Source organism: Nelumbo nucifera, chromosome 4 (assembly GCF_055504915.1).
Source record: "Nelumbo nucifera cultivar China Antique chromosome 4, China Antique-T2T, whole genome shotgun sequence".
Taxonomy (NCBI): domain Eukaryota; kingdom Viridiplantae; phylum Streptophyta; class Magnoliopsida; order Proteales; family Nelumbonaceae; genus Nelumbo; species Nelumbo nucifera.
Genome location: NC_142652.1, coordinates 43239333 through 43266810, shown reverse-complemented (window position 1 = coordinate 43266810; position 27478 = coordinate 43239333). Strand labels below are relative to the sequence as shown.

Below are 27478 nucleotides of genomic sequence, written 5' to 3'. Positions count from 1 at the left end.
GATATTAAAATTGTTTGAAATCAGAAAAGAGGCATAGATGCTTTTCTACTTTCTAGAGGCTCGGAATTCATAAGTTTGTTTGTGTTATATCAACCCTTTACCATATGAAATTATTGATTTTACTATTTTACCCCTAGAACATATTATTTGTTAATGTTGAGTTCGATTTGCATTATCTCATAAAAAATAATTTTCAACTTCAAAATAACATTGAAACAATACAAATAAAAAATAATAAATTAATAGTTACTAATTAATAAATGAAACAATTATAAATAAAAATAATAATAACTATAAAAATATTAAAATAATTAATAGTTTACACAAATAAAAATAAAATAAATTTTAAAAATTAATGAAATAGATAAAATTATTATTTAATAAAAATAATAAATATTAGTAATGTTAAATAAAAATAATTTTTAAATATTAATAATTAATATTAACAATGTTTAAAAAAATAATTTTAAATATTAATAATTAATAAAAGTAAAAAATAATTAATGTTTAATAATTAATAATTAATAAAAATAATTTATAATTAATAATAATATTATTATTTCTACTCACCGAACCGCCGCTGCAAGTTGCAAGGGTGGTGGCGGTGGCGAGAAGATAGGAGAGAGAGAGAGAGAGAAGAGAGAGAGCGGTGGGGGCGGTGGCGAGGAGGGAGAGAGAGAGAACGAGAGAGTGAGAGAGAGCGGCAGAACTGCCACCGCTACAACTTGCAACGGCGGTGGTAGTGGCGAGAAGATAGGAGGGAGAGAGAGAGAGAGAGAGATAGAGAGTGAGAGTGAGAGCGAGAAGAGAGAGTGTGAGAGAGAGAGTGAGAGAGTTAGAGAGCGAGAGCGAGAGAGGGCGACGGAACCGCCTGTAGTGGTGGTGACAGGAAGACAGGGGGAGAGAGAGAGAGCGAAAGCGAGAGAGAATGAATCACTACCGCTACAAGTTGTAGTGGTGGTGGCGGAAATACTGGAGAGAGAGAGAGTGTAGCGGTGTTGGCGGAGGACCTGCGGTGGAGTTTCGTAAGTCATAGTGAAGGTTTGATTCAAGTTAAATGAAGAACAAAAACATATAATATTAAAATCTTTTTTAGGGAATTTATAACTTTTATGCACCTCTCAATTACATCTGAACACATAAGTGCTAAGCTATTAATTAACTTAAAATTTCTGATCTGAGAAAAGATTTCAGATCGATTTTCAGATGCAATACCAAACGAGTCTGGTGTCTAAAAAGCATGTTTTTCAGACACCAGACCTCTGAAAAGTGTTATCATTGAAAGTGCTTCCTAAAAGTATTTATTATTTATTTATTTATTTATTTATTTATTATTATTATTATTATTATTATCCACGTGGTACTCCACATGTGGGCCCACGTGGGATCTCAAGTGTCATGATGTGGTGATGTGGCGAGTGTTCATTGAAATGTATAATATAATTATGTAAAAAGCATTGTTTATTTGTATGTGTAGTGAAGGCTAAAAGTGTCACTTATGCCAATATATGCACTTGTGGGGAAAGTAGCTCACCAAACATCCCCACCCCAATAAGTGCTGAAAAAACACAATAAGTGATTTGGCAAGTGGGTCGCCAAACAACCTTAAGTGGTTGTTAAAATAAACACTTACTATAATCACTTTTGCAACAAGTGCTTATTTTAACAACCTCTTAATCACCAAACATAGCCGAGTTCTAACAATGGGGAAAAGTCCTAAAATCCAGAAGTTAAAGAGGCCTTTATGGCAAAACAAAATTCTGGAAGCCAAGTGTCCTTATCCAAGTATAGAGTGGGTATCCATAATTTACCCTATATTTTTTATTAGTAATTACTTATGTCACTTTAAAAATAAGAAAATAATACAATTCATTTCTACTTCAATTTATTAATAATATAACAACTTTTTAATTTGATTTTATTAATTTATTAATGATGTACATTATCCAATTACATCCTAAATCTGATTTGACTCACACTATTTACCTCATTTCTTTTCCAAAACTTCTACTAAGGTGGTGTTTGATATATCTGAAAATTAAGATTTGAAAAGTAAAAAAGATACTAAAAGTGTCCAAAATCTGAAAAGAGGCATAGATGCTTTTCTACTTTCTAGAGGCTCTGAATTCATAAGTTTGTTTGTGTTAGATCAACTCTTTACCATATGAAATTATTGATTTTACTATTTTACCCCTAGAACATATTATTTGTTAATGTTGAGTTCAATTTGCATTATCTCATAAAAAATAATTTTCAACCTCAAAATAACATTGAAACAATACAAATAAAAAATAATAAATTAATAGTTACTAATTAATAAATGAAACGATTAAAATTAAAAAAATAATAACTATAAAAATATTAAAATAATTAATAATTTACACAAATGAAAATAAAATAAATTTTAAAAATTAATGAAATAGATAAAATTATTGTTTAATATAAATAATAAATATTAGTAATGTTTAATAAAAAACAATTTTTAAATATTAATAATTAATAAAAATAATAAATATTAATAATGTTTAATAATTAATAATTAATAAAACTAATTTATAATTAATGATAATATTATTATTTCTACTCACCGAACCGCCGCTACAAGTTGCAAGGGTGGTGGTGGTAGCAAGAAGATAGGAGAGAGAGAGAGAGAGAAGAGAGAGAGGGAGAGAGAGAGCGGTGGGGGCGGTGGCGAGGAGGGAGAGAGAGAGAGAACGAGAGAGTGAGATGAGAGTGTGAGAGAGAGCGGTAGAACCGCCTGCAGTGGTGGCGAGAGCGAGAGCGAGAGAGGACGACAGAACCGCCTGCAGTGGTGGCGATGGGAAGAGAGAGTGTGAGAGAGAGTGTGAGAGAGAGAGTGAGAGAGCGAGAAGAGAGAGTGTGAGAGAGAGAGTGAGAGAATGAGAGAGTGAGAGAGCGAGAGCGAGAGCGAGAGAGGATGACAGAACCGCCTGCAGTGGTGGCGATGGGAAGACAGGGGGAGAGAGAGAGAGCGAGAGCGAGAGAGAAGGATTCACTACCGCTACAAGTTGTAGTGGTGGTGGCGGAAATACTGGAGAGAGAGAGAGAGAGAGTGCAGCGGCGGTGATAGAGAACTTGTGGTGGAGTTTCATAAGTCGTAGTGAAGGTTCGATTCAAGTTAAATGAAGAACAAAAACATATAATATTAAAATCTTTTTTAGGGAATTTATAACTTTTACGCACCTCTCAATTACATCTGAACACATAAGTGCTAAGCTATTAATTAACTTAAAATTTCAGATCTGAGAAAAGATTTCAGATCGATTTTCAGATGCAATACCAAACGAGTCTGGTGTCTAAAAAGCATGTTTTTCAGACACCAGACCTCTGAAAAGTGTTATCATTGAAAGTGCTTCCTAAAAGTATTTATTATTTATTTATTTATTTATTTATTATTATTATTATTATTATTATTATTATTATTATTATCCACGTGGTACTCCACATGTGGGCCAACGTGGGATCTCAAGTGTCATGATGTGGTGATGTGGCGAGTGTTCATTGAAATGTATAATATAATTATGTGAAAAGCATTGTTTATTTGTATGAGTGCAGTGAAGGCTAAAAGTGTCACTTATGCCAATATAAGCACTTGTGGGGAAAGTAGCTCACCAAACATCCCCACCCCAATAAGTTCTTAAAAAACACAATAAGTGATTTGGCAAGTGGGTCACCAAACAACCTTAAGTGGTTGTTAAAATAAGCATTTACTATAATCACTTGTGCAACAATGCTTATTTTACCAACCTCCTAACCACCAAACATAGCCGAGTTCTAACAATGGGGAAAAGTCTTAAAATCCAGAAGTTAAAGGGGCCTTTATCGCAAAACAAAATTCTGGGAGCCAAGTGTCCTTATCCAAGTATAGAGTAGGTATTCGTAATTTACCCTATATATTTTATCAGTATTTACTTATGCCACTTTATAAATAAGAAAATAATACAATTCATTTCTACTTCAATTTATTAATAATATAATAACTTTTTAATTTGATTTTATAAATTTATTAATGATGTACATTATCAAGCTAAATCTGATTTGAATCACACTATTTACCTCATTTTTTTGCAAAACTTCTACTAAGCCCTAATGACAATGGGTATTCAAGACCAATCGCCAAACAACTTTGTAGAGGCTGACCATGGTTGTTGATGGGCTTAATCTTTGAGAAGATTGACAAAGGTCAGCCCACTACTCAACCAAACGTCATGTAAAATGTTAGTCGAAACAGAGCGTAATTACTCAATGTATTGATGCCTTGAGATGATGAGATCTCACCCCGTAAAAAAGCCTAATGACCATTTGGGAGGGCTGAAGCACAACGACTTCTGAACTTTTAAGGTGTACTATATACAGATAGCCTTTAAGTTATATTTGGTAAAGAATCGGGATAGCCCAAATCAGCTGTCTATCTAATATCTATCAATCATTTTTAGAGTAGCCTGCTTCAGTGTTTTTACATATATAGTTTATCCAGAGCGCTCAAATGCAAATGAACCAGCTTTGAACCTGCTTAATAGAGGAATGAAGATTGATGGGTCTTGTAGTATTTGTGGTGAAGGTGAGGAGGATCTGAACCACATTTTGTCAATTGCAACAGTGCAAAACAGATTTGGTTGATTACCCAAAGTACATTCAAGTTTAGAACTGATTTAATTTTCTCAGTTCAGGAGGTGTGGAAAAAGTTGAATGATAATGATCCAAATATCTGTCAAATTCAGATATTAAGGAAAAATTGTAATTTTACTTCGGCATATTTGAAAAAATAGAAATGAGAGAACTTTCAAAAATAAGATCTTACCTCCTACTATCATTCTTGATAGAGCTCTTAGCTCTTTTTGGGAGATTAAATCAGCTCCTAAGGAAAAGAGTTGGATCCCAGTAAGCTAGATGAGTCCATGTTTAGATGCTATTATAATAAATTATAATGCTTCATGTATAAATGGTCACTGCTTTATAGGTTGTGTTGCAAGGGACCACTTGGGAAATATTCTTGATCTAAAAGTCTACAAAATTGGGTTTACCCACTATTAACTTACTTGAATCTTGGGTTGCTTGGAAGGCGCACAATATAGCAAGCAATTTTAGAAACAGGTATATCATTATTGAAAAAGGAGATTCAGAGCTCGTCATCGACTGCCTCAACCAAAAAACCAAACCGCCTTGGAGATTAAAGCCTATCATTGATGACTATAGGACCATTAGATCTTGGAAGAAAAAGTTCAATATCAACATGTTTTCAGAGAAGTAAATATAGTTGCAGACTGGTTAGCAAACAAAACTCATAAAGATTCTGTTTTGATGGGCTGATTCCGAGACTTTTAGCGTTAATTTCTTACTTAGATTTTTGGGGACGTGCTACCCCCATAGCTGTGTAGCCCTTTGTTATTATCTCGTTTTATCAAAACAAAAGAAAACAGCTTCGATGCATGTTCAACTCAGCCTTTCCGAATGTGCACTGTTTGAAACACATTGGTTTTTTTGGTGTTCTGGGGTGGGCCCCACATGGACAACTAATTGTTTTGGGGTGGGCCCCAAACAATGCATGTTGATGTTGATCATATACGATTTGATCATGGGAGTGCGCCAAAAACTGCTAGTCACATTGTTAACAGACTATAGAACCTGCATGTAATTGATTTTGGGAACAGATTTCTCTCTCTACAAGAGATAGAGGCTGTAATTTGGGTGTCTAAAGCAAGTCTTCAGGTGGGTGTGGGAAGAGTAGGCATGAGAGAGAGAGAAAGAATATCTGCTCCGCAGGTGTTTGGTAGGGGAGTTCGAATGAGCTATTCCCTTTGTTCCAGAAATCAGTAGCTCGGTGGCAAAGACTTGGCTAGGTGAGAACAAGGTAGTCGTTTGATTGCTGGCTGGCAGTCGCTTTTTTGTTCATCTTTGATTCAAAGTTTGAGAAAATGAAATTCAAGGAAAAAATCCCTCTCAGGTTTAATGGTCAAAGGTTGTGTTTACTACTCTAGAACCTGAGGTTAGATAAAGGAAATGTCTTAAAAGAGGCCAAGAAATGGAAGGTTAGGTGTTTTGTGTTGTCAATGCATTTGCATTCCCAGTGTTGGGAGACATTCAAGATGTTAGGGAATGTACTTGGGGGCTTTGAAGAGGTGGATCCGGGGAGACTTAGCTGATTGAAACTTGAATCTGTCTACTAGTGGTCTGGGAACATACTGCCTATGATTTTTTGAAATCGGTATCAGTGGAGGTTTCAAGGGTTTTATCTGTAGTGAGAGTGGTGGTCCAAGGCCTTGTTTCCTTATTCAATAATGGCTTGAAGAATTTTAAATTGGCGGAAGTAGAGCCAAGCTTGGTTTTGAATGCAAATGCAAGTATTGCCTCTTACAGAAGAGATTCCAAGAGAGTTTTGTAAAGGGAGGAAGACTACATACATACTATGTATGGATTCAGCTCGCATTAGTGTCCTCAATCGGTGTGGGGGGACGACACCCCAAGTGGGGCCCACATCGATTTTGGCAGAATTTTCAAATTCAAATTTTGACCTGGTGGAAAGGGAGATGGGGTCGGTTCTGACAAAGGGTGTAGAGCCATTGAACTCAGTTCAATGAGTTGAGAACCCTTCTGGTTCAGTTTTGAGACTCGAAGATGAAGGTAGAGTGAAGACATTGGTTCCAAATGCTATGATTTGGGATCAAAAGGCAATAATGGCCCTTAGAAAAGTAAGGTTGCATGCCAACCTGATTAGAAATCTTAGCTAAAGGGGGTGGCGAAGAGAGTTGGTTAGAAGGTGATTTGGAAAAGGTTTTTGCATTGGAAGGTGTGGTATACAATGGGAGTGGCCACAAAAGGGAAGAGACCAGCTCAAGTTCAGTTCCTCTATAAAAGAGTGGGGAGTTAGAGGCGTTAGTTTAGGTGTCACAAGGAGAGTAGATAGAAGTTGGAGAGACAGACTCTGTGACCCTGGTTAAAGAGACAAGAGATCAGGTTTGGGTGCCAAACCCTGAAAGCTATTCGGAGGGTGTGAGGTCTGTGGAAAAGTTAGTAGTATGAGATATTCAAGTGGCAAAGTCATGAGGCCTTTTCTATTTGGGTGGTGTAGCTTGTGTAAGAGAAGCGTTAAAAAGTTTTGAGGTAGAGTCAAGGAGAGAGAGAGAGAGAGGGGATGATTGGGAGAGTAATATCTCTTTCAAAGAGCAGGACAAAGAAGTCGAATTTGGAGGTCTCCGTGATAGTATGAAATTAAGAAGATTGGTAGACTTTTATGTGGACTCCTTAGTGAGGACTCCTTAGTGAAGGTAGATTTAAGGAGGGCAAAAGCGATAAAAGGTAGAGGAAGGGATGGGAGAGGCCACGCCTTAGGTGCTTTTTAGTTTGTTGGTGGTTGTCTCTGAGGTGGACTTTGTTTCCAATTTGTCGTTGTATCTACTTTCTCTTTTTTTTTTTTCTTTTTCATTAATTTTTTTTTGTTTTACATTTGGATATCGTACTAATTTTACTCTTTCTCTCTACTAACCCAATTAAAATACACCACCTGTCCTTACCCATGTTAAAGAATTTATCCTTTCCAATAAAGAAAAATAAAATCTCAATATGCTTAACAATCCAACTCGATTGAAAATTTGAAACAACAAAAGTTATAAAATAAAACCTAGGGTTGGCAATCTTGATCCCAACCCATTTGACCCACCCATGCCCACCCATGATATTGACCGGTCAATATGGGTCGAGTGACCCATTTAGGGTTAGTGGAAAAAGGTGAGGGTGGGTTGGGTCGAGGGTACCCAATAGGGTACCATCACATCTGATTTCTCAAATTCTAGTGACTACTTTGTGTCTGTCCAATTATGATGTGGTTGTAGCAAACTAGCAATCACAACTAAGGATGGCAGTTTTCCCTATCCCTGTTGGGTACTCGACCTCCCCGATCCAATGGTGTTGAGGATGGGGATTAATAGGAATCCCTAACCAGAGTTAAGGTTAGGGATGGGGAATGAAGTCCCCACCCCACTGTGACTCTGATCTTATATATTAAATATATATTATTATATACATGATATTATTTATATTATATATATCAAAATAATTTTAAAATATTATTTATATTTAAAACTTCACTTTATTTTAAGTAAAATTATTTTTTCAAAAAATGTTATTAATTAAAAATTTTGGGGATTCGAGTCCCCGTAGGGAACTTGTCATCAGGGATCAAGGATGGTGGACAACTTTTATCCCCAATGGGGATCAAGGTTGGGGATGGGGGTTTATTTCAAAATTAGTGTCGGGGACAGGGAATATGATCACTGTCCCATTGCCATTCCTAATCACAACTAGTGGTGCTACTTTGATATTATTGAGATTTTCTTGGAAAATCTTTATAACTAGGTGTTGGAAGTTTTAGAAATCAGATTAGACATGGCCAAACCAAATCTAGTATCTGGTTGAACTTTTAAAATTTTTATAACCAACTCAGGAATCGATATCCCGATGATTTTGATATTTAAAATTTTGGGGTCGATCTTGCATTAAATTGGACCAGATTTGAAACTCAAATTAAAATTGATTATACCTGATATGAAGTACAATGTGTAAATCCCAAAGTAGTAGTTCATGCCCAATATTAGACCCAAGATTGCCTCCAACTGAAGATGGTTTAGTTGTGTGTGCAAAGTTGATTCAACAACATCGTTAAAAAAAAAAACTGATTCCCAACTTACTTGGATCGATGTGGTTGTGTGAACCTTCAATCATCTAATATTTTCCTGCCAAAAACAAACTAGGGAACTAATGAAAATCGGTCCCTAGGGTTTTTGGGAAGCAAGGGAGAAGAGAAAAGAGTAAGAAAATGGAGAGAATTCAATAAATCATCCCTCTCCTCCTAGTCTCTTATATAGAGCCCTCTTGTAGTCCTATTAGGAGCTTATCCAAATCAGATTTGGATCAAGGCTTTATCTATAATTGATAAGCATCATCTTATTAAGACAATTAGTTCTCCATAGCTGGATCTATACCCATTTTCAACTCAAATCACATGATAACTTAAGTTGTCATGTGATTTCTTAACTAACCATATTAGCAGTGGGCCTTAGGCCCAATTTCTTTAATGGTTCACGTCCCATGGGGGTTGAATGGTCACTTTTGGCCTAAATATTGTATGGCATGAGACCCACAAAGGTCTCACACAAGTCCATAAGTGTCTAGTCGCACTTCTGGAAGATGTTAGGCCGAATTCACTATTTAGGGACAATGAACCCCTAACCTAATCAGTTTGGGCCCAACATTTACATATAAATGATCATTAGATTCAGCTACCCTATGAAGGCCTAAGGATAATTGACTTATGTAAAGTAAATCCCATTAAGTAATCAGCCCTGTAATAGTCTCTTACACCTAACCTCTCGGCCATAATCATCAAAACACTATGCACAAGGAAGTACCTCTTCCCTGAATGCAAAATGCAGTGTCATACTCTTTGCTCGAATGGACCTATGGATTAAAGCCTTTTATAAACATTTTTCATGAAATAGTAATATTACATATTAATACATTTTGTAAATCAGATTTCAAGTACAATTGAAATCTACTACCCATAGTTTAGGTTTCCATTAGAGAGAGTGTAAACCCTAATATTCACTTTATTTGATAAATGGGCCGATCCTATCATTATGATCACTCATTCAAGTAATTTTCTAATCTAACCTAACATACCCAGGTATTTGACCTTTGATGGATCTCATTGGTTGACATATCAATGAAGTTCAATCGAAAACCTAGTGCAATATCATATTCAAGTCTAGGGTTAAGTGCAACTTTTCAGTCCTACCCATCTATCTCCAAGGTCTAGGGCATAACTAAAAATTGGTCCGAGTTTAATGTGTCTTCCAAACACCCACTAGTTGCGCTTGGGAATTAACCCTATCAGTTGAGACATGTTGCCCCACCAATTTGGTAGCACACTAGTGTCAACCTTGTTAAGATAAACTTTCTAAGTCTATCCAATGGTTGAAAACATTCTAAACAAACACAAATCTCAAGTATTTAGCTTAAGGAGTAATTCATAGAAACACACTAATCTGATTGGACCTAAAGGCATACACTAACATTAGGTTGATGGTGGAATATATATGTTGGTGAACTAAATGGGTGTATTGCTTTCTATGTCTGTCCAATAGTCTAAATTGTTAGTCGTGTGCCCTAAAACCAATTATGTGACACTGTAAAGGGACTATTTCAATTTTGTACTATTCGCATTTATTTATAAAAGGGCTTTTTTGTCATTCATATTAAAACTTTTAGTTTCATATGACTAGAACATGACTTGAAACTTATGCATAAGTAAACATAGTTTCTTTGTCCGAATAGACTAGCACATATTATGCTTGCCTTATGGGATAATGAGTCTCAAGTCACTTGTGTAGAGAGACACCACAACAAATATGTGGGTGCCTATCAGGTTCACTCAACATGACCCATAATAGAAAGATACATGAAGTCACTAGTCAATAATTGTTTCTGACATCCCAGTTATTTAGATGATCCTCAGACCTAAGGCATCATGGATATCTTGTGCATGGGGCATTATGGTTTAATGGTGTAAATACTTTTGCCTTAACCAAGGGATTTAATCATACCCATATCAGCCATAATGTGAATACACACTATGGGGCTGCAGTTGATGAGACTTAGGAAGTCCTTAGCCAAGGCGGAATGATATATGGAAAGAGTTCCAAGTGTCACCATATAAGTCATAATTAATTCATTGGGACATATGATTAAGCTAGTAGGGTTTCATTTATTCACCACAACCCTTCGCTTTCTTTGGACATTGTATGATAGAAGGATTCAATTGTATGGTAATAAGAGATAGAAAGGTTGAAACTGCTAAATTCAAGCTATTGGGGTAACCATGACATACTGCTAGGTGTCACTCATGATTTGAGGAATTGATTATTCACATTCAAGGGAGAATTAAAAACACTTTAATTCAATTCAACTAGGAGTTCTATTTGGGATGCTGAAGGAGTTTAGTATCATTCGCCACTACTTATAGAATTAAACCTAAGAGGTCACACACATTAAGGGGCAAAACACACACAAAGTATAGACAAGAGTGTGCTCACAAAGAAGAGTCCTAGTAGAGGGACCTACTTGTAATTAGGAGAATTTATTGGATAAATCCTTTCCTAATTAGAAAATGAGTGAAAACTATAAGAGATATAGAAGGGGGGGTCCCTAGGGTTAGAGAATTCTCTCACCTAAATCCAAGGATTTAAGTATTGATATGATTCACTCAATATGGGGTAGATTGTATCCATTAGGGGTGTAAACAGATCAAATTCGAATCGGATTAGGCAATATCCAAATTCGAATCCGATATCTAAATTCGATCTAATATCCGATGGATATTGAAAATTAATATCCGAATTCAAATCCGATTAAATATTCGAATATTCGATTCGATTCGATCCGAATTTGATTAATTAATTATTTTAGATAAATAATAAATATATAAAATAAATATTTTATTGATATAAAGTATATAAATATATAAATTATTTATATAACTTAATTATTATATATATTATATAAAATATTTTATATATTATATATAAGAATTAAATAATCGGTAGAATTTGGATATTTATTGAATTGAATCAGGTCATATCTGAATTCGACCGATTATATTATTTTAGATATAAATTATATGTTAAAAATGAAAGGATATTTATTATTTGAAAAAATAGGGTTATTATTTATACAAAAATACTAATGATTTATATATTTTATTTTAAAATTATATGTAAAATAAGCAATTGCATGTTAAAAATAAAAATATATTTATTATTTTAAATAATAGAGATTATTTATAGAAAAATCATAAATAAAAATTGAAAATTATAATTATAAAATCTGAAATAGAGTGATAATTATTGTATGATATGTACATCTTCCAAAGTGTCGGTATTGTTGATCATAATGTTTCTCTTTATATAATCTATTAAAGTGTGCATTTCTCATGTATTTATACCTCATTCATAGTTAATTCAACTTTATATTTTTATGTGATTTGTATGCATTTTCCTTGGTGTATTCAAACATTTTCATATCTTTTGTCTATATCTATGTGTTTCCAAAGTGTATCCATATTTGTATTTGTATCCCAACAGTTCGATATCATACTCTAATAGTTGCCTATATCTTAATCTTCTAGAAGGGTTTGGACTCTTTGTCTTTTGTTTGCTTTGTGTGGATCAATCTTGGAGGCGAAACGATTGTGAGGCTACAGTTAGAATTGGTTATTTCTAAAGTTTAAATTTTTGGGGACCACCATTGGTTTTATTAATAAAGCAATGAAAAGGCCTAGGAGGGGGGGGGGGGGGGACATAAAAACCTACAAAACTGTGTGAATGCCACTATAAAAGAAAGTTGTATTGAATGCGTAGATAAGGAAGGTGTAGAAATGTCATTCTTAGATCACAAGCTAAGTTTGCTAGAGAATACCTTCCCTGTAGATATGACAAATGATAAAATTGACCAGAACTGTCTGGTATCGACCAAGGGGGGATGAAACACCACCATTCGTACTATCCATCAAAATTTGGGACTCTGAGAAAACAATTAACTCCATACATCGAAATTCAGAGGGTGCTAGCAGCCCATCTAAAAGGGCTCGGCATTCTGCCACCTTATTTGTGGTTTCTCCATAGTACTTAGATATGAATCAAAGTCAGACATATAGTTTTTCTGCAAGCACACCACTGATGAACAAATGATGAATGTCCTCACACGCCGGCCGGCACCGGCGCCCTGCAATAGCAACACATAGAGAGAAGAGGGTATGCCCAAAGATTGAATATTTTGATCAACCGGCAGCACACCCCGAACATCTCTCCATGCCCCAAAACTGATTTTCAGGGGTATGTGAGATGCCCAAATTCAGTACGTTCCAGTAGTTATTGTCCACACCTCTATCTGTTCCCACACCTTTTCCGATGCAAACACAACATTAGCCACATGCTTCCACACAACCTTATCCTCATAATTCGATGAAAGAATATTGGAGGAAATGATTTCCCCCCACTTCATTTAATTATCAGCCATAACCAATTCATGTAGGAGCTAGAACAACATTCCATCCACCAACATCTAAAAATGCTTCCTTCACAGTTTCGAGCCAAAATGAAATTTCATCTTTTCCTATTAGCCACAATGAATTATCAAACACCAAATCAGGAAATAAGTTCCTTTCCCAAGTTTAATTTGCAGGTTCCATTAATGCCGAGTGGGTGTTATGAAATCATTTAGCAAGGAAAAATCCGATCTTTGGTTATGTAAATAGGGTTCTATGCATCAAATTAAAACAAACAAAAGATCCACTAGAATTAATCTTTCACAAACTTCACCTTCCACTTTCTTTTATCATCATCACCTACTTCATTTCAACGTCAATAAATGTGGAGTCTCTTGTTCGTCACTGTTTCTTTCGCATGCTCAACTTGCGCCATGATGCATTCTCCCAATAAGATTTTGTTTTATCTTCCATGGTGCGTTGCTGCTGCACTATTTCTTGTTTGGACCCGTTAATCTTGTGCATGCCTTCGTGTTTTTTTTTTTTTTGTGATTGCAAGCATCTATTTGTCTAAAGAATGGCACACCGCCACCATCTCTCTACAACTATTCACTTCACAATAATGCTGTCTACTCACAGAAATCCCATGGACCATGTTACAGAAAAATAAGTGTAAGGTCACATCGTGATCGTGTTTTGGAGGTAGTCCGTTCAGCAATAGCAATTGGTGAATGGTGAATTATTCATTCCAAGTCTTGAAGCTTACTTCTTCAGTATCGTCATCGATCGTTGTTACATAAAACAAACATCAGTACTAGCTCTTAATTTCCATTTGTAAACCAAGTGATATAATGTCGTGGGTTGCACAACAAACCATTCGCACTCATTCGTTGATGCCAACTCGTAGAAAATCTCTTTTATTGGAAACATTGCATGGTGAGTGAAAGGTGGAAAGCCGACAGGTTGTTGATGATGGAGACAATACCCCTTTACAGTGACCATACCAAGCTCCTTCTTTGGAGATAATGGTTAAACCGGCCCGCCTCTGGCTATTGCTCTTCTTTTCATTCGGCCCACTATTACCCATCTCATTATTATTTCAACCAATTGAGCCTCCTTTCTATCTATTGAGGCATGCTTTTGACCTACGAAGGCCTATTTCAAATTAGACAGAGAAAAAAGTCCATTGAGGCATTGTTTATTCTGGCCCATAGTGACCTCTCTTTGGTCTTGCCTATTCAGGCTCTTTGTTGGTCCATTGCGATCGTTATTGGCCTTTATTGGTCCAATGTGGCCCATTGTATGATCGGCTTTGGAAGCCCAAGCCCACCCATGGTGGCATTTTGGATTGACCCATTGAGGTCTTTTATTGACATTGTGGCCCACTTCGGTTTTAGCCTATAATGTCTTAATTTCAATTCCCGTAAAAGTCTATGCTCTCGAGTTTTTTTTTTTTATTAAATTGAGCTTTGACAAGTTGAATTTATTGCCTTCTACAGTTGGGTAACTTCTTACATTACTGTGATGGGTCCAATCATGGATCTGTCACAGGTCTGAATCATGGTTCAGTTTGCTCAGGAGGGTACGTATGGTTGCATCTTTAATATTGGGCCTCCCTTCTCATAGCTTGGTCTCATGTTACCTTTTTTACCTATTTTGACTAAGACAAAGAAAAAGCAAGAGAGAATCAAGAAGAATAGTAGTTTGCAAGAATTTGAATGAGAAATAAGCAGAGAATACACAGTACTTAAACCCCTAACAAAACTAGTTGATCGAGTGGTACACATGCACCTGCGTTATTTGCATGGACTGTGTATGTCAATCTTGGAATGTATTTGGATTTGTGGTGGTTTTACTGCAACATTATAATGACGATTCCCAATTTCCAGCCCACATTTACTCATAATATACTACCTCCTTGCATTGAGAACATCTCTCATGCATAATACTAAGTAAGAGGATGAGATGTTTCGTATATGTAGCTGCGATGTTATGTGGGTAAACGATGGGTATAGTTCTTATTACATTTTGTGTCATTCTCGTCATCCCCTAATAATAATAATAATAATAAATAAAACAAAAACTGAAGCCGTTCAATTTAGAGTGTCGATATACAAAAGTGTACAGTATCATGTAAATTGTAACTTGGAAGAAATTACATAAATATTTATCTCAATTTATTTAGAACACAGAGACTAGAGAGAGAGAGAGATGAGTTATAACTATAAGCAGCTATGGCGCAACAGACGGGAAGAAACTCTTCAAATTGTAATTTCCCTCTACAACAGGATTGGTTCCGTTCCACATCTGCTCTGCCATTTGTTGGTATGCCTTATCTGTGAGATGTATAGCATCCCAAAACACATATTCACTGGGTTTATCACATAACTGATAATTTTTCACTCTTCCTCTTCCACCACAGCTCATGACTCCCCTCAAGGGTCCTATGCCACAACACGCACTTTCTCCTTCCTTGAAACCTTTATAATTTTCATTGATTACAGATGTGTTATCATATATTTAATTAACAAATTAAATTGAACTAAAATATTCAACAGAAGAAGAAAATGGAGGGAAGTTGTGATGAAAATAGCATACCATATTTTGATGGGTACTTCATTCGTTGTCTGAGGAAGCTATAGAAATCATAATTTGAATATTTCAACTCTGGAAACTGGCTCTCGAGTTCTCTGAGGAGATTCGATAGAGCCTTATTGTGTAGTTTCGAAAGTGTTAATGCTTCTTCTAAGCAACGTCCTTTGTTTTCTGGTTTGAGAGCTCTCAGTGCTGGTACACAACCCAACGGCCCCAATCTGATGAAACCAAATTTTCTGCCTCCTATCTTGTATATTTCCTGCCAAATAAAAAAAAAAGAAAAACCACCACTTTCATTTCCATACATATTGCCAAACGAAAAGAGAAGAAATAAGGGAAGGGAGACCTCATCGATCGACTTACACTTTGGCTCCCTTTTACAAATTAAAGGAGGGAATGCTCCTTTGGATCCACCCTTCAAAGGAGCATTCTGCAGATTCCCTCCTTTCTGAAGGAAGCCAAAGTGGATCTTTCGCCCTTACTTGTATCACACTGGTCAAGTTGCCAATCACTCTGCCGACGTATTGTGTCTGAGAGGACTCTGGAATGGTGGAGTTGCTCAAGAAAGGATACATGTAGTCGTTGCTCCCTACACTAATTAAGTAAACTGCTCTTGAGAACAGTTTCTTAGCTTCACCGTCTCCTAGTTCCTGTCTCAACCCAGTCGCCACCTTCTTGAAGTAGCTCAGCTGTGTTTTGAGGTTGATTACCAGTCCTTTAAAGGTTTCAACCAGAACACCAGCTCCAGAAGAGGCGAAGTTTGCTCCTTCACTGAACTGATGAACGCCAGGGTGTAGAAACGGTGGTATGTACGGCACGTTAGCAAATTCCGCTGCAATTAAGCTCAACGTACGTCATCATCATCATGTTTATGGAGATCTAGAGAAAGAGAGAGAGAGAGAGATGAAATGTGGATCGTACCGATAACATCCGGAGATAGGCGGCCATCGGAGAAACGCCCATTGGGGTAGTGGAATAAGGTTTGTCCATAAGGCCAGAAATTTGCCTGGATGGCGCCGGTGCCGATGTAGTTGTTATTTCCGGCATCTACGAAGGAATCGCCAAAGATGAAGAAGGGAACATGGTTTTTGGGCTTCCCCAGATCATAACCCAGACTGCAGTCTGCTGGGATGATGAGAAGGGTTGCATAGAAGACCATAGAATACAGGAGAGTAGTTAGAGTTGCCATGTGAAGTAGTCTAATAATTACTGATCTCTACTTCCACCATTTATCAGTTTGCTATTATTCATATACAGTAACAAAACGATCGTTGTATTGAAACTAAAGGAGAAAAAAACATCCTCATTAGATAATAAAATAGTTTAATTCAGTCGTTAGTTCTAGTTCACATACCAGCTTTGTTATTTTCTTTATATCCCTACCTAACTGCATTTCTATTACGTAAGTGTTTCTGCATTAATATATATTGATGAGAAAAATAAGCAACGATTTGACTCTCTCTCTCTCTCATATTAAAGCAATGCTAAGCATATGTTTGTTTCTTGTATAACTTAATGCAATGTCAAGAATCAAGATTAGGGCTGTCAATGGGTATAATTATGGAGTCCGGATCTCCGCACTCGGAACGGTGTGTGCCAGGCTGCACTTTCACTTGTAATTGGTTTGAAGTGTGATTCAAAAGTTTTAGTAGGAATAGTTTTGTCGTTTTAACTTTTTGTTTTTCCCACACAAGTCACATGCTTACATAAGCTTTGACCTTTGCCAAAAATTTTCAATCTCCTTGTTTTCTTGAATCTCACATTGGAAAATTACAAGGAAAATGTTATATTTCTCAGACCCAAATGAGGTAAATATACATATGGTCTCATGGCTTGGGGTGGTAGAGGATTCTATTTCCGTGTGTGCGGAGTTAAGTTGCTCTTTTTCTTGCATTAGGAAATCTATTTATACCCTGCATGTTTTACTCTCAGCATCCATTCATTTTCCGAATTGAAAGATTGTTACAGTTCGTGTTACTCAGTATTCTGAGTGCACAACTACTAAGAAAGACATTCAAACATCCAAGGGATTCATGAAAAATACAAAGAATTACCGTCTCTTGTTTAGTTAGTTTCCTTTGCAGCCTCATTAAGTCGCTTCTTTTGTTTGGTTATCAAGTTAAAACTTTTTTTAGAAGTATCAAGACACTTGCCACATTCAGTCCTAGAAGTATCAAGTTCCAATAATTAGTTCTATCCTAGGCTTACTAATCCTTACATTGATTTTTTTTGGTGTTATGCTTTGAATATGATAGTTAATTGTTTAGTTGTTATTCTTACTTTTTTTATATATTGCTAGTCTTTTCTCTTAGATGGATAAAATAATTACATTATTTTAATGTCAAAATTATTAAATATTCCTTGGAACTTTGGTAAAGTAGAGGTCGGCTTAACCGGGCCAGTGTAGGGTGTTTAACACCTTCTCATACCGTACCTTGGTCCCTAGACCTTAAGAATCTCAATTCCATTGGAAAACAAGTCACCAAGAAAACTGAAATGTTTTTTCTTAAAAATTCTCAGGTTTTCCTAAATTCCCAATTCATAAAAATTTAGGTGGCGACTCCATAATCTTAATCAACCCCCCCTTCAAGTCAGGAATAAAGGACAAATTTTATCTCCAGCAAAAATTGGAAACAAGAATAGAGTTAATTTCAGAATCAAATTCGGGTACTGAAAATATGATCCCGCCATGGGTTGCCATTCCCAACCCATTAACTTACTAGGGCTCCTAATTTGAGAGAATAAAGATGCACCACCAATTAATGTTTCACATCATAAAGTGAATATCATTGATGTCTGTTTATTGTTTTTTATTTGTTAAAGTGAGCTGTTGGTGCATTTGCATCCCTTTAGTTTCTTTGTCCAAATCAGCATCTTTGCAGATCTACCCACTGCGAGTTGTTACTTATTAATTATTCCACGTACACAGAGGTGATGTCTTATGGTATGGTATATTAATATATATACAATAAGTTTTTTCTATATATTTTCTTTTAAAATTAAATGTAACATTTTATTATCAAAATATTATTTATTAATTTATATGGGCTAGACGAAATGCCTCTCAACCCAAGCCCAAGGTGTTGGGTGGTTTAGGCCAGGGCAACCTTAAAGGCTATTAATGGCTTGTAAAATCCTGGCCCAGAAATGTATAACTCGTGACTCACTATTAGGTTATATCAATCCAACAATTCAAATAGCCGAATCGTCAAGCTTCTTTTAAAGATAAATAACCTTTAGCTCCTAAATCAAGCTTTTGCGATGAACATTCATTTGTCTGTCATTACATATAAATGAGATTTTTGTATCAAAGTTTCAGCTAGTGAAATGTCATAGTTAAGGCTAGGGGTCAGATGTAACTTTCCAATTTTGCCTATCTGTCTCCAAGGTCCAGGGTAATACTGGAAATCTGGTCCGGTTCAAGGATTCAAGTAATCCTGCATGTGCCTTGGGTCTTACCCTGGTGGCTGAGACAGGCCATCCCAACATTTGGTGGCACATCAGTATCAGCCATGGTAGGATAAATCTCCACAGACTTATCCAACAGCTGTGAATATTTAAAACTAACACGAGTCTCTATAAGTGTCCAGTTTTAGAGTCTTACACAGAATTAAACCAAACAACATGAATCAAACATGTACTTTATTTATTTCCACTAAATAACCAAAGTACATAAAATCGGATTGAAGCTAAGGGCATACAAAACTGTCTAACAGCTCCCACTTGCACTTAGGTCCAATCTGGTACAAGCCGGAGTCCCATACTTTCCACGTGTTTCTCAAACACCTTCTGTGTCAGTGGCTTAGTCAATGAATCTGCCACATTATCCGCTGATGCTACCTTCTGAATCAGGACGTCCCCTCTACCAACGATCTCCCGCAGTACATGGTACTTTCTCTCGATGTGCTTTGACCTCGAGTGAGCCCGAGGCTCTTTAGCCTAGGCGAAGGCTCCATTGTTGTCGCACAACAACGGGGTGGATGATGTGCTGGATGGAATCGCTCCCAATTCGTGTATGAATTTCTTCATCCACACGGCTTCCTTGGCAGCTTTACTTGCGGCAATGTACTCGGCTTCGGTTGTGAAGTCTGCAGTGGACCCCTATTTGCTGCTTTTCCAGCAAACAGCACACGATCCTATCGTGAAAACATACCCAGATGTAGACTTTCTATCATCTGGATCCGACTGGAAATCGGCATCGGTATACCCTAGAACTTGTAGTGAACTACCATCGAATACCAGACAAAACTCTTTTGTCCTTCGAAAGTATTTGAATATGTTCTTCACAGCAGTCCAATGCTCCTGCCCTGGGTTTGCCTGCATTCTGCTTACCACACTCACCGCCTGAGCAATGTCCGGGCGAGTGCACAGCATAGCATACATGATGCTCCCTACGACTGAGGCATAGGGAACATCTCTCATGCTCTCAATCTCCTCAGAAGTCTTGGGAGACATCTTCTTGGAGAGAGCGACTCCGTGCCTGAAAGGAACGTTTCCTTTCTTGGAGTTCTCCATGCTGTATCTTTTGACGATTTTATCAATATAAGCAGCCTAGGATAATCCAATTATCTGCTTCGATCTATCTCTATAGAGTCGAAGACCCAGTATGTATGAAGCTTCTCCAAGATCTTTCATGGAGAACTGTTGTGATAACCATACCTTGACCGAAGTCAACATTCCTACATCATTCCCAATGAGTAGGATATCGTCCACGTACAACACCAAAAAGGTGATCTTATCCCCACTGGATTTTCTGTAAACATAGGGCTCATCTGGATTCTGGTCAAAGTCAAACGTTTTGACTGCAGAATCAAAACGGATGTTCCAACTCCTAGAAGCCTGCTTAAGTCCATATATGGATCTATTAAGCTTACATACCATGTGTTCCTGACCAGCAACAATGAAGCCTTACGGCTGCTGCATGTAGATATCTTCACTAAGATCTCCATTCGGGAACGCAGTTTTGACATCCATTTGCCAAATCTCGTAGTCATAGTACGCTGCTATAGCTAGCAGGATCCTAATGGATTTAAGCATGGCCACGGGCGAAAAGGTTTCCTCATAATCGATGCCTTCTTTCTGAGTATACCCTTTCGCCACCAAACGAGATTTATAGGTCTCAATCCTGTCATCGGGGCCCTTCTTCCTCTTGTAGATCCATTTGCAACCAATTGCTTTTACCCCGAAGGGCGGATCTACTAGAGTCCAGACTCCATTGGTCTCCATTGAGTCCATCTCAACTCTCATGGCCTCCACCCACTTCTGGGAGTCTATGTCTAACATAGCTTCCACATAAGTCACGGGATCCTCTTCACTAGTCAAGGCTTCCACTAGGTAACTATCCTGGTCATAACCATATCGGACTGATGGTCTGGATACCCGGGTGGACCTTCTAGGTTGGTCATTACCTGGAACTTGTGGGACATCTCCCACTGCTCATGAGCTCTCCTCATCAAGAACTATTTCTTGACGATGGGTGTCCAGGATGTATTCGGATTCTAAGAATTGGGCGTTTCGACTACAGAACACTTTCTGCTCACTTGGGTCATAGAATAGATAACCCACCGAATCCTTTGGGTAGCCTATAAATAGGCAACGGCTGGTTTTAGATTCCAACTTGTCCGCACTTGTTCTTTTAACGTGTGCAAGACAACCCCAAATCCTCAAGTGTCTTACACTTGGCTTCCTTCCGGTCCAAAGATCATATGGAGTTTTCGGAACTAATTTGGTTGGAACCCGATTCAGCACGTAGATAGCAGTCTCTAATGCGTATCCCCAAAAGGATGTGGGTAATTCTGAGCATACGAGAAGTGACCGGACCATGTCCAACAAGGTCCTATTCCTCCTCTCCGAAACACCGTTGAGTTGAGGTGTAACAGGAGGAGCTAATTGTGACACTATCCCATTGTCCTTTAAGTAGTCCCTAAATTCGTTAGAGAGATACTCGCCACCTCGATTTGATCAAAGGGCCTTAATTTCTCTTCCTAACTGTTTCTCGACTTCCTGTCTGAAATCTTTGAACTTTTCAAAGGATTCAGACTTATGTCTCATTAAGTACACGTAACCATATCGTGAAAAAATCATCTGTAAAAGTGATGAAATACACGTGTTGATTCCGTATCCTAACACTCAGGGGACCACATACATTAGTATGTATTAGGTCAAGTGTGCCTTCAGATCTTTCAGGCTTACCATCAAATGGCTGCTTAGACATCTTACCTTAAAGGCAAGGTTCACAAATGGGAAGATTTTCTACGGTTAGAAAATCCAAAGGACCATCCTTTACCGGCCTTGTGATTCGGTTAATACCGATATGGCCAAGTCGATAATGCCAGAGGCACGTGGGACTTACTGTATCACGATTCCTTTTCTTGGGATTTTCGACCGACATAGTTTCGATTAACTTAGTTTCCAAAGAAGGATGTAGAACATAGAGACCATTCTCTAGTTCCCCGCATGCGATGAATTTGTTATTCCGTTTATCATATTACTAAAACAAACAGTATATCCATCAGCACACAGTTTAGAAATAGAAATTAAATTTCTTCTCAAGTTTTGTACATAAAGACAATCTTTAAGCACAAGTACTCCTTCTCTAAAAACTAATTCTACGGTTCCTATTGCCGCAGCAGCAACACTTGCAGTCATTCCCAAGAACAGTGTCATTTCCCCTTCACTCAACCATCTGCTAACTTTGAACCCCTGCAGTGAGTTACACGCATGAGTTGAAGTCCCGGACTTATCCAACGGCTGTGAATATTTAAAACTAACACGAGTCTCTATAAGTGTCAAGTTTTAGGGTCTTACATAGAATTAAACCAAACAACATGAATCAAACATGTACTTTATTTATTTCTACTAAATAACAAAAGTACATCAAATCGGATTGAAGCTAAGGGCATACAAAGTTCAAAACCTCCATTTAAGGGAAATTATTGGTTTCTTCCTTTAAGGTTTCTTCTATTATGTTACCGGAAAATGATAGAATAGCTAGATATATAGGGTGTTGGAAATATACAAACGCTTACACCAGAAATTGACATACCAACACAATATACTAGCATTGGGATGGTATCTAGGTTTCATACTTTTAATGGCAAAAAACCAGTTGTAATTTCTTGCTTGTTAAATATCTTGAGGAGATTTACCTAAAGTTGCATTTTGGTCTGTTTACTTTTTGGATGATGCATGTAAGTACATTATTGTACTTATTTTCTATGGTGAGTTATGTGGGACTTGCATTGATTTTTTTATAAGTGAATGCGTGAGTGGATCCCATAGGTGCATGATAACCGCATATGTTAATGTGTAAATAGGGACTAATTTGTTATATTGTATAGGGAAATGTGCGAGTGGAGCCATTTTAATATTTTGTGTAGATAAATGTGTAAGTGGGACTCACAAGTAATATTTGCATGTTTGAATGTTATTGGGTTCCTCACATAACATATGTAGGTAAGAGATAGGGATCAACATGTGTGCTTGCTAAACAGTCTTTTGGGCTTTCTACCTTTTGAAAAGATCTTTAAAAAAATTGCAGGCAAAATGGTCTTTTGTCTGTAAAGATCTCTACCTGTAAAAAACTCATTAATCTTTTAAGGCCTTGAACTTTTGAAAAATAATCCAAAAAAGACTTGCTAAATGCCTCCTAAAAGATTATTATGATTCAAGAAATCACTCCTCATTTTATATAAGTCTTATCCCAATAATAGAGGGTTGGCTATGTAGACATTTCATTTTGTTCGATGCCATAAGTATTAGTAAAGGGTAACATTACCCAGTAAAACAAGATAATCGCATTTTAGAATTTTAGAAATGTCTCACAAAGAAAATGACATACACATTTTTTTCAAAATAATTGGGACTTGCCCCTCACACTCACACCAACCTCAGAGAAAATCCCACTGCATTGGGAACGTCTCGCCATGAATAAGAACATACAAGGATTAGAATTTTAGAAATATCGGACACGCAATATGTCATGCACATTTTTTTTTCAAAACACATGACATAACTGAATGTGAATCAGGATTCGCTTATCGCACTGACATCAACCTCATAGAAAATCCCACCGTGCATTGGAAACATCTCCCCATGAATAACAACATACAGGGATTAGAATTTTAGAAATGTCTCACAAGTCATAAGGAACATGTTATACACATTTTTTTTTCAAAACACATGACATAAATGAGAGTGGTCCTCATACCGAATTCATAGAACATCCCACCACGTATTAGGGAGCCCAGATTTCCTACAAATTTTTCCTACCCAATCTCTACCCGCCTAGGAAAAGGTAGGAAATCCCGGGTGCAATTAGGAACATCTCCCCATGAATAACATACAAGGATGAGAGATATTTTCGATATGCGGTTGTGACATACTGTGAGGTTGGTGTGAGGAACAGATCCAGACTTAGCATACACATGGGTATGTACCATCCACCACCCTTATATGAACATAATGCTTTCTAAAATGAAGTTACAACCACCGGTAAGCTAGTTCATATATATCAATTCCGACCACACAATCGATCTGATGAAGATAGATGTTAGTGACCATACAAAAAAAGTCCACATGGCGTGTTGTATCTGGGAACATTAATTTCCATGGTCATGAGATGTCGATGTGGTGGTCACAATCATGAGATGTTGCATCTTGTAGAGTAGAAAGAAATACAGTAGTAGTTGTGTTATTTAAGGCTTGAATCCCAACTCCTTATTCCTGATTCAAGCTAAAAGTAGTTATTGCGCACCTTGTACAATGGATGTTTCCATATTATGTCTTCTTCCCATCCTGATTCTTCTTCTTTCCATCCTGTTTATTCTTCAAACAAAAAAGATGGTTATTGTAGAGAGGAATGTAAACGTCCCTCCTGGCCCTTCTAGGCTTCCCATCATTGGGAATTTGCACCAAATTGGCAAGCTCCCCCATCGCTCCTTATGGCAACTAGCGAAGCAACATGGCCCTCTGATGCATTTACAGCTGGGCCATGTATCAACAGTGGTGATTTCCTCAGCCAAAATGGCCGAGGAGGTTCTTAGGACTCATGACCTTCAGTTCTGTAGCAGGCCTCCCCTAGTTGGACCCAGAAAACTTTCTTACCAATTCAAAGATATAGCTTTTTCGCCATTCGGAGAGTACTGGAGAGACTTGAAGAAGATTTGTTTTGTCCAACTTTTCAACACAAAGAAGGTGCAGTCGTTTCAATTCATAAGGGAGAACGAGGTGGATCTGATGACCGACTTGATAGCAAGATCTTCCTGTTCTTCGCCTGGTACTCCTATTAACATTAGTGAAATCATGCTTTCCCTTGTCAACAACATCATCTGTAGGATTGCTCTGGGTAAGAGGTTTCAAGATGAAGTGTGTACAAGAAGTAGATTTCAAGACATGCTGCAAGAAGCACAGGCTTTGTTGGGTGGCTTCTATGTTGAGGATTACTTCCCATCCATTGGCTGGATAATCGATGTGCTAATTGGACAAACTTCTAGGCTTGAAAAGAATTTTAGAGAAATGGATGATTTCTATCAATCTGTCATCGATGAGCACCTAAATTCTGAGACACAGGAAGTGCTGGGCCATGAAGATATCATTCATGTCTTGCTTCAAATAAGAAAGGATGCAATTGGTGGAATTGACCTCACCATAGACCACATAAAGGCTGCCCTCATGGTCACCACTCATCACATATTTACTGCATATCCTCCTTTTTGTTTTTTTCTTCTTCTTTTTTTGCCTTTGGATGAGCATCTGTACATCAGATGATTTGTTTAACTGAAGTTTACATAATTTTCAATTATGCCTCCATTTCAGGATATTTTTGTTGCTGGAACTGATACAAGCACAGCAGCCCTTGTTTGGGGAATGACAGAGCTCATGAAGAACCCAAGAGTGATGAGAAAAGCTCAAGACGAAATTAGAAATGCAATTAGGAAGAAAAGAATGGTGGAAGAGAGTGATCTTGAACAGCTTCAATACCTCAGGGCAGTGGTGAAGGAGATCCTAAGAATGCACCCTCCTGGTCCATTGCTCGCTCCACGGGAAACCATGGAGGAATGTAAGATCAGTGGATATAACATTTTCCCTAAAACAAGGGTTATTGTGAGTCCATGGGCTATTGGAAGAGATCCTAAGTGTTGGGAAAACCCAGAAGAATTTTACCCAGAAAGGTTCATGGATGGTTCCATTGATTTTAAAGGACTCCATTTTGAACTTGTACCATTTGGAGCAGGCAGAAGGCATTGTCCTGGGATAAACCTTGGAGCAGCAATTGTGACTCTTGCACTCTCAAATATTCTCTACTCATTCGACTGGAAATTGCCTTGTGGAATGAACAAGGAAGATATCGACATGGAAGAGACACCTGGTCTCACTACTCACAAGAAATTGGCTCTTCACCTTGTTCCCATCTCATATAATCAGCACCTCTAGGCTCTAGGCTAGGCAGAAATATGAATTTGATCCCATTGGTATAATTGGGGCTTATTTTTATGTGTCAATAACAATCTATCGTGATGGAGAGTTGTTGATCTGAATGGAAATTGTAGTTTATTAGTCCTACTTTAACATGGTGTAAGACAATAGATTTACATAAATGGATATTTTGGGGCACAGTGGGGACCATGGATCCCTTGGGTCCCCCCTAGTTCCACCTTAATTTGATGGCAACCCTTCAATTAACTATCATGTATTGGATATGTTAAAATTATGAATATGCCCTTGTTACAAATGTGCATGGTGAAAACCATTCAATCTCTAGGTCATTTTGATCCTAAACCTCATTTCACATAAAATCAAAAATCCAAAACCATAGGTACATATATCATGAAAATCCAAATCCAATAACACCACGATCACCCAAATCCGACACTGTTTACCCCTTCATTTCAAGACTCAAAGCCAGAACTGATTTTGATCATCCGATCAAGATCACTTTTGATCATGAACAATATACCATACAAAATCTGAAATTCAACCTTGTATATGGGTAGAGCTCAAAATTCTGATTCCAACAGTACCAATATCATCCAATTCTACTACCGTTAACCCCTCCATCTTGAGACCCGAATCTAGACTCAATCTGGACCTTCCATTTAGAATCCTCTTCACTACGAAATCGAACCTAGGACATACCACGACCAAACCTTTCTCCCAGCCTCTAACAAATTTTAAAATCCAAGATTTATCCAACTAGGAGCCCCCAACCAATCAATCCAATCACCTAAACTTGGAATGTCCAATTTAAGTAAATTGGTGAAATCTTTTACTCATTGTCTTGATTGATTGAGAGGGATTTCTCCCAAAGCTGTCTTGACATCTCCCTCCAAAAACCCTTTAAACCTCATCCATTAATCTCCCTTGTCTCTTATCAGCACCCGATTTTTGGTCAGTCCCACTTGTCATACCCCAAGGGCCCGATCAGACCTCACCAACCCCTTTAGGATGTGCTAAAATCTAATGACACCAAATTTCAACTCGAACACCCTCAAATCCACCTTAATCTATAATATTCCCTTTTGATGACCATGATCATAACACATCACCACTTCCGCCACATGATCAAACTTCACCATATGAAATAAAACCTTTTAGCATCAAATCACACCATGTTTCAATCCTAAATACCTGGATTTTTTCGTTCATCCGTAAGAGATTCTGTTTCGATACATTCAGTCCCATAACGCTTATCGAACCAAAAACTTGCAATCCACGTGTCCTAGATGTGATCAAATCCTCCCAACAACATTGCACTTCAAATAAATGCCATTCCACCAAAATCCAACACGAAATCCCCTCCTTTAACCATTCATCAAGATAAGATTC

General features: G+C 37.4%; 2 protein-coding genes across 2 annotated transcripts; one reads left to right on the top strand and one right to left on the bottom strand.

Moving 5' to 3' along the window:
- Nucleotides 1-15132: 15132 nt before the first annotated feature.
- Nucleotides 15133-17031, bottom strand: LOC104606947 (GDSL esterase/lipase 5-like). Its single transcript, XM_010272394.3, has 4 exons — nucleotides 16574-17031; nucleotides 16135-16484; nucleotides 15656-15911; nucleotides 15133-15537 (listed from the first exon to the last, which is right to left on the bottom strand). Exons 1-4 carry the CDS (start codon nucleotides 16839-16841, stop codon nucleotides 15290-15292), a joined length of 1122 nt encoding a protein of 373 aa, XP_010270696.2. The 5' UTR covers nucleotides 16842-17031; the 3' UTR covers nucleotides 15133-15289.
- Nucleotides 17032-23940: 6909 nt separating this feature from the next.
- On the top strand, nucleotides 23941-26384 carry LOC104606946 (cytochrome P450 71A9-like). Its single transcript, XM_010272393.2, has 2 exons — nucleotides 23941-25327; nucleotides 25469-26384. The coding sequence occupies exons 1-2, from the start codon at nucleotides 24416-24418 to the stop codon at nucleotides 26084-26086; spliced, it is 1530 nt and encodes a 509-aa protein (XP_010270695.2). The 5' UTR covers nucleotides 23941-24415; the 3' UTR covers nucleotides 26087-26384.
- Nucleotides 26385-27478: the final 1094 nt, after the last annotated feature.

What these genes read in the sequence shown, in the direction of transcription:
- LOC104606947 (XM_010272394.3), bottom strand. Translation starts at nt 16,841, where the DNA reads ATGGCAACTCTAACTACTCTCCTGTATTCTATGGTCTTCTATGCAACC. An exon ending in CCTATCTCCGGATGTTATCG is followed by an intron (nt 16,485 to 16,573) that starts GTACGATCCACA and finishes GCTTAATTGCAG; the next exon opens with CGGAATTTGCTAACGTGCCG. An exon ending in GAAGTACCCATCAAAATATG is followed by an intron (nt 15,538 to 15,655) that starts GTATGCTATTTT and finishes AAAATTATAAAG; the next exon opens with GTTTCAAGGAAGGAGAAAGT.
- LOC104606946 (XM_010272393.2), top strand. Translation starts at nt 24,416, where the DNA reads ATGGATGTTTCCATATTATGTCTTCTTCCCATCCTGATTCTTCTTCTT. An exon ending in ACATAAAGGCTGCCCTCATG is followed by an intron (nt 25,328 to 25,468) that starts GTCACCACTCAT and finishes CCTCCATTTCAG; the next exon opens with GATATTTTTGTTGCTGGAAC.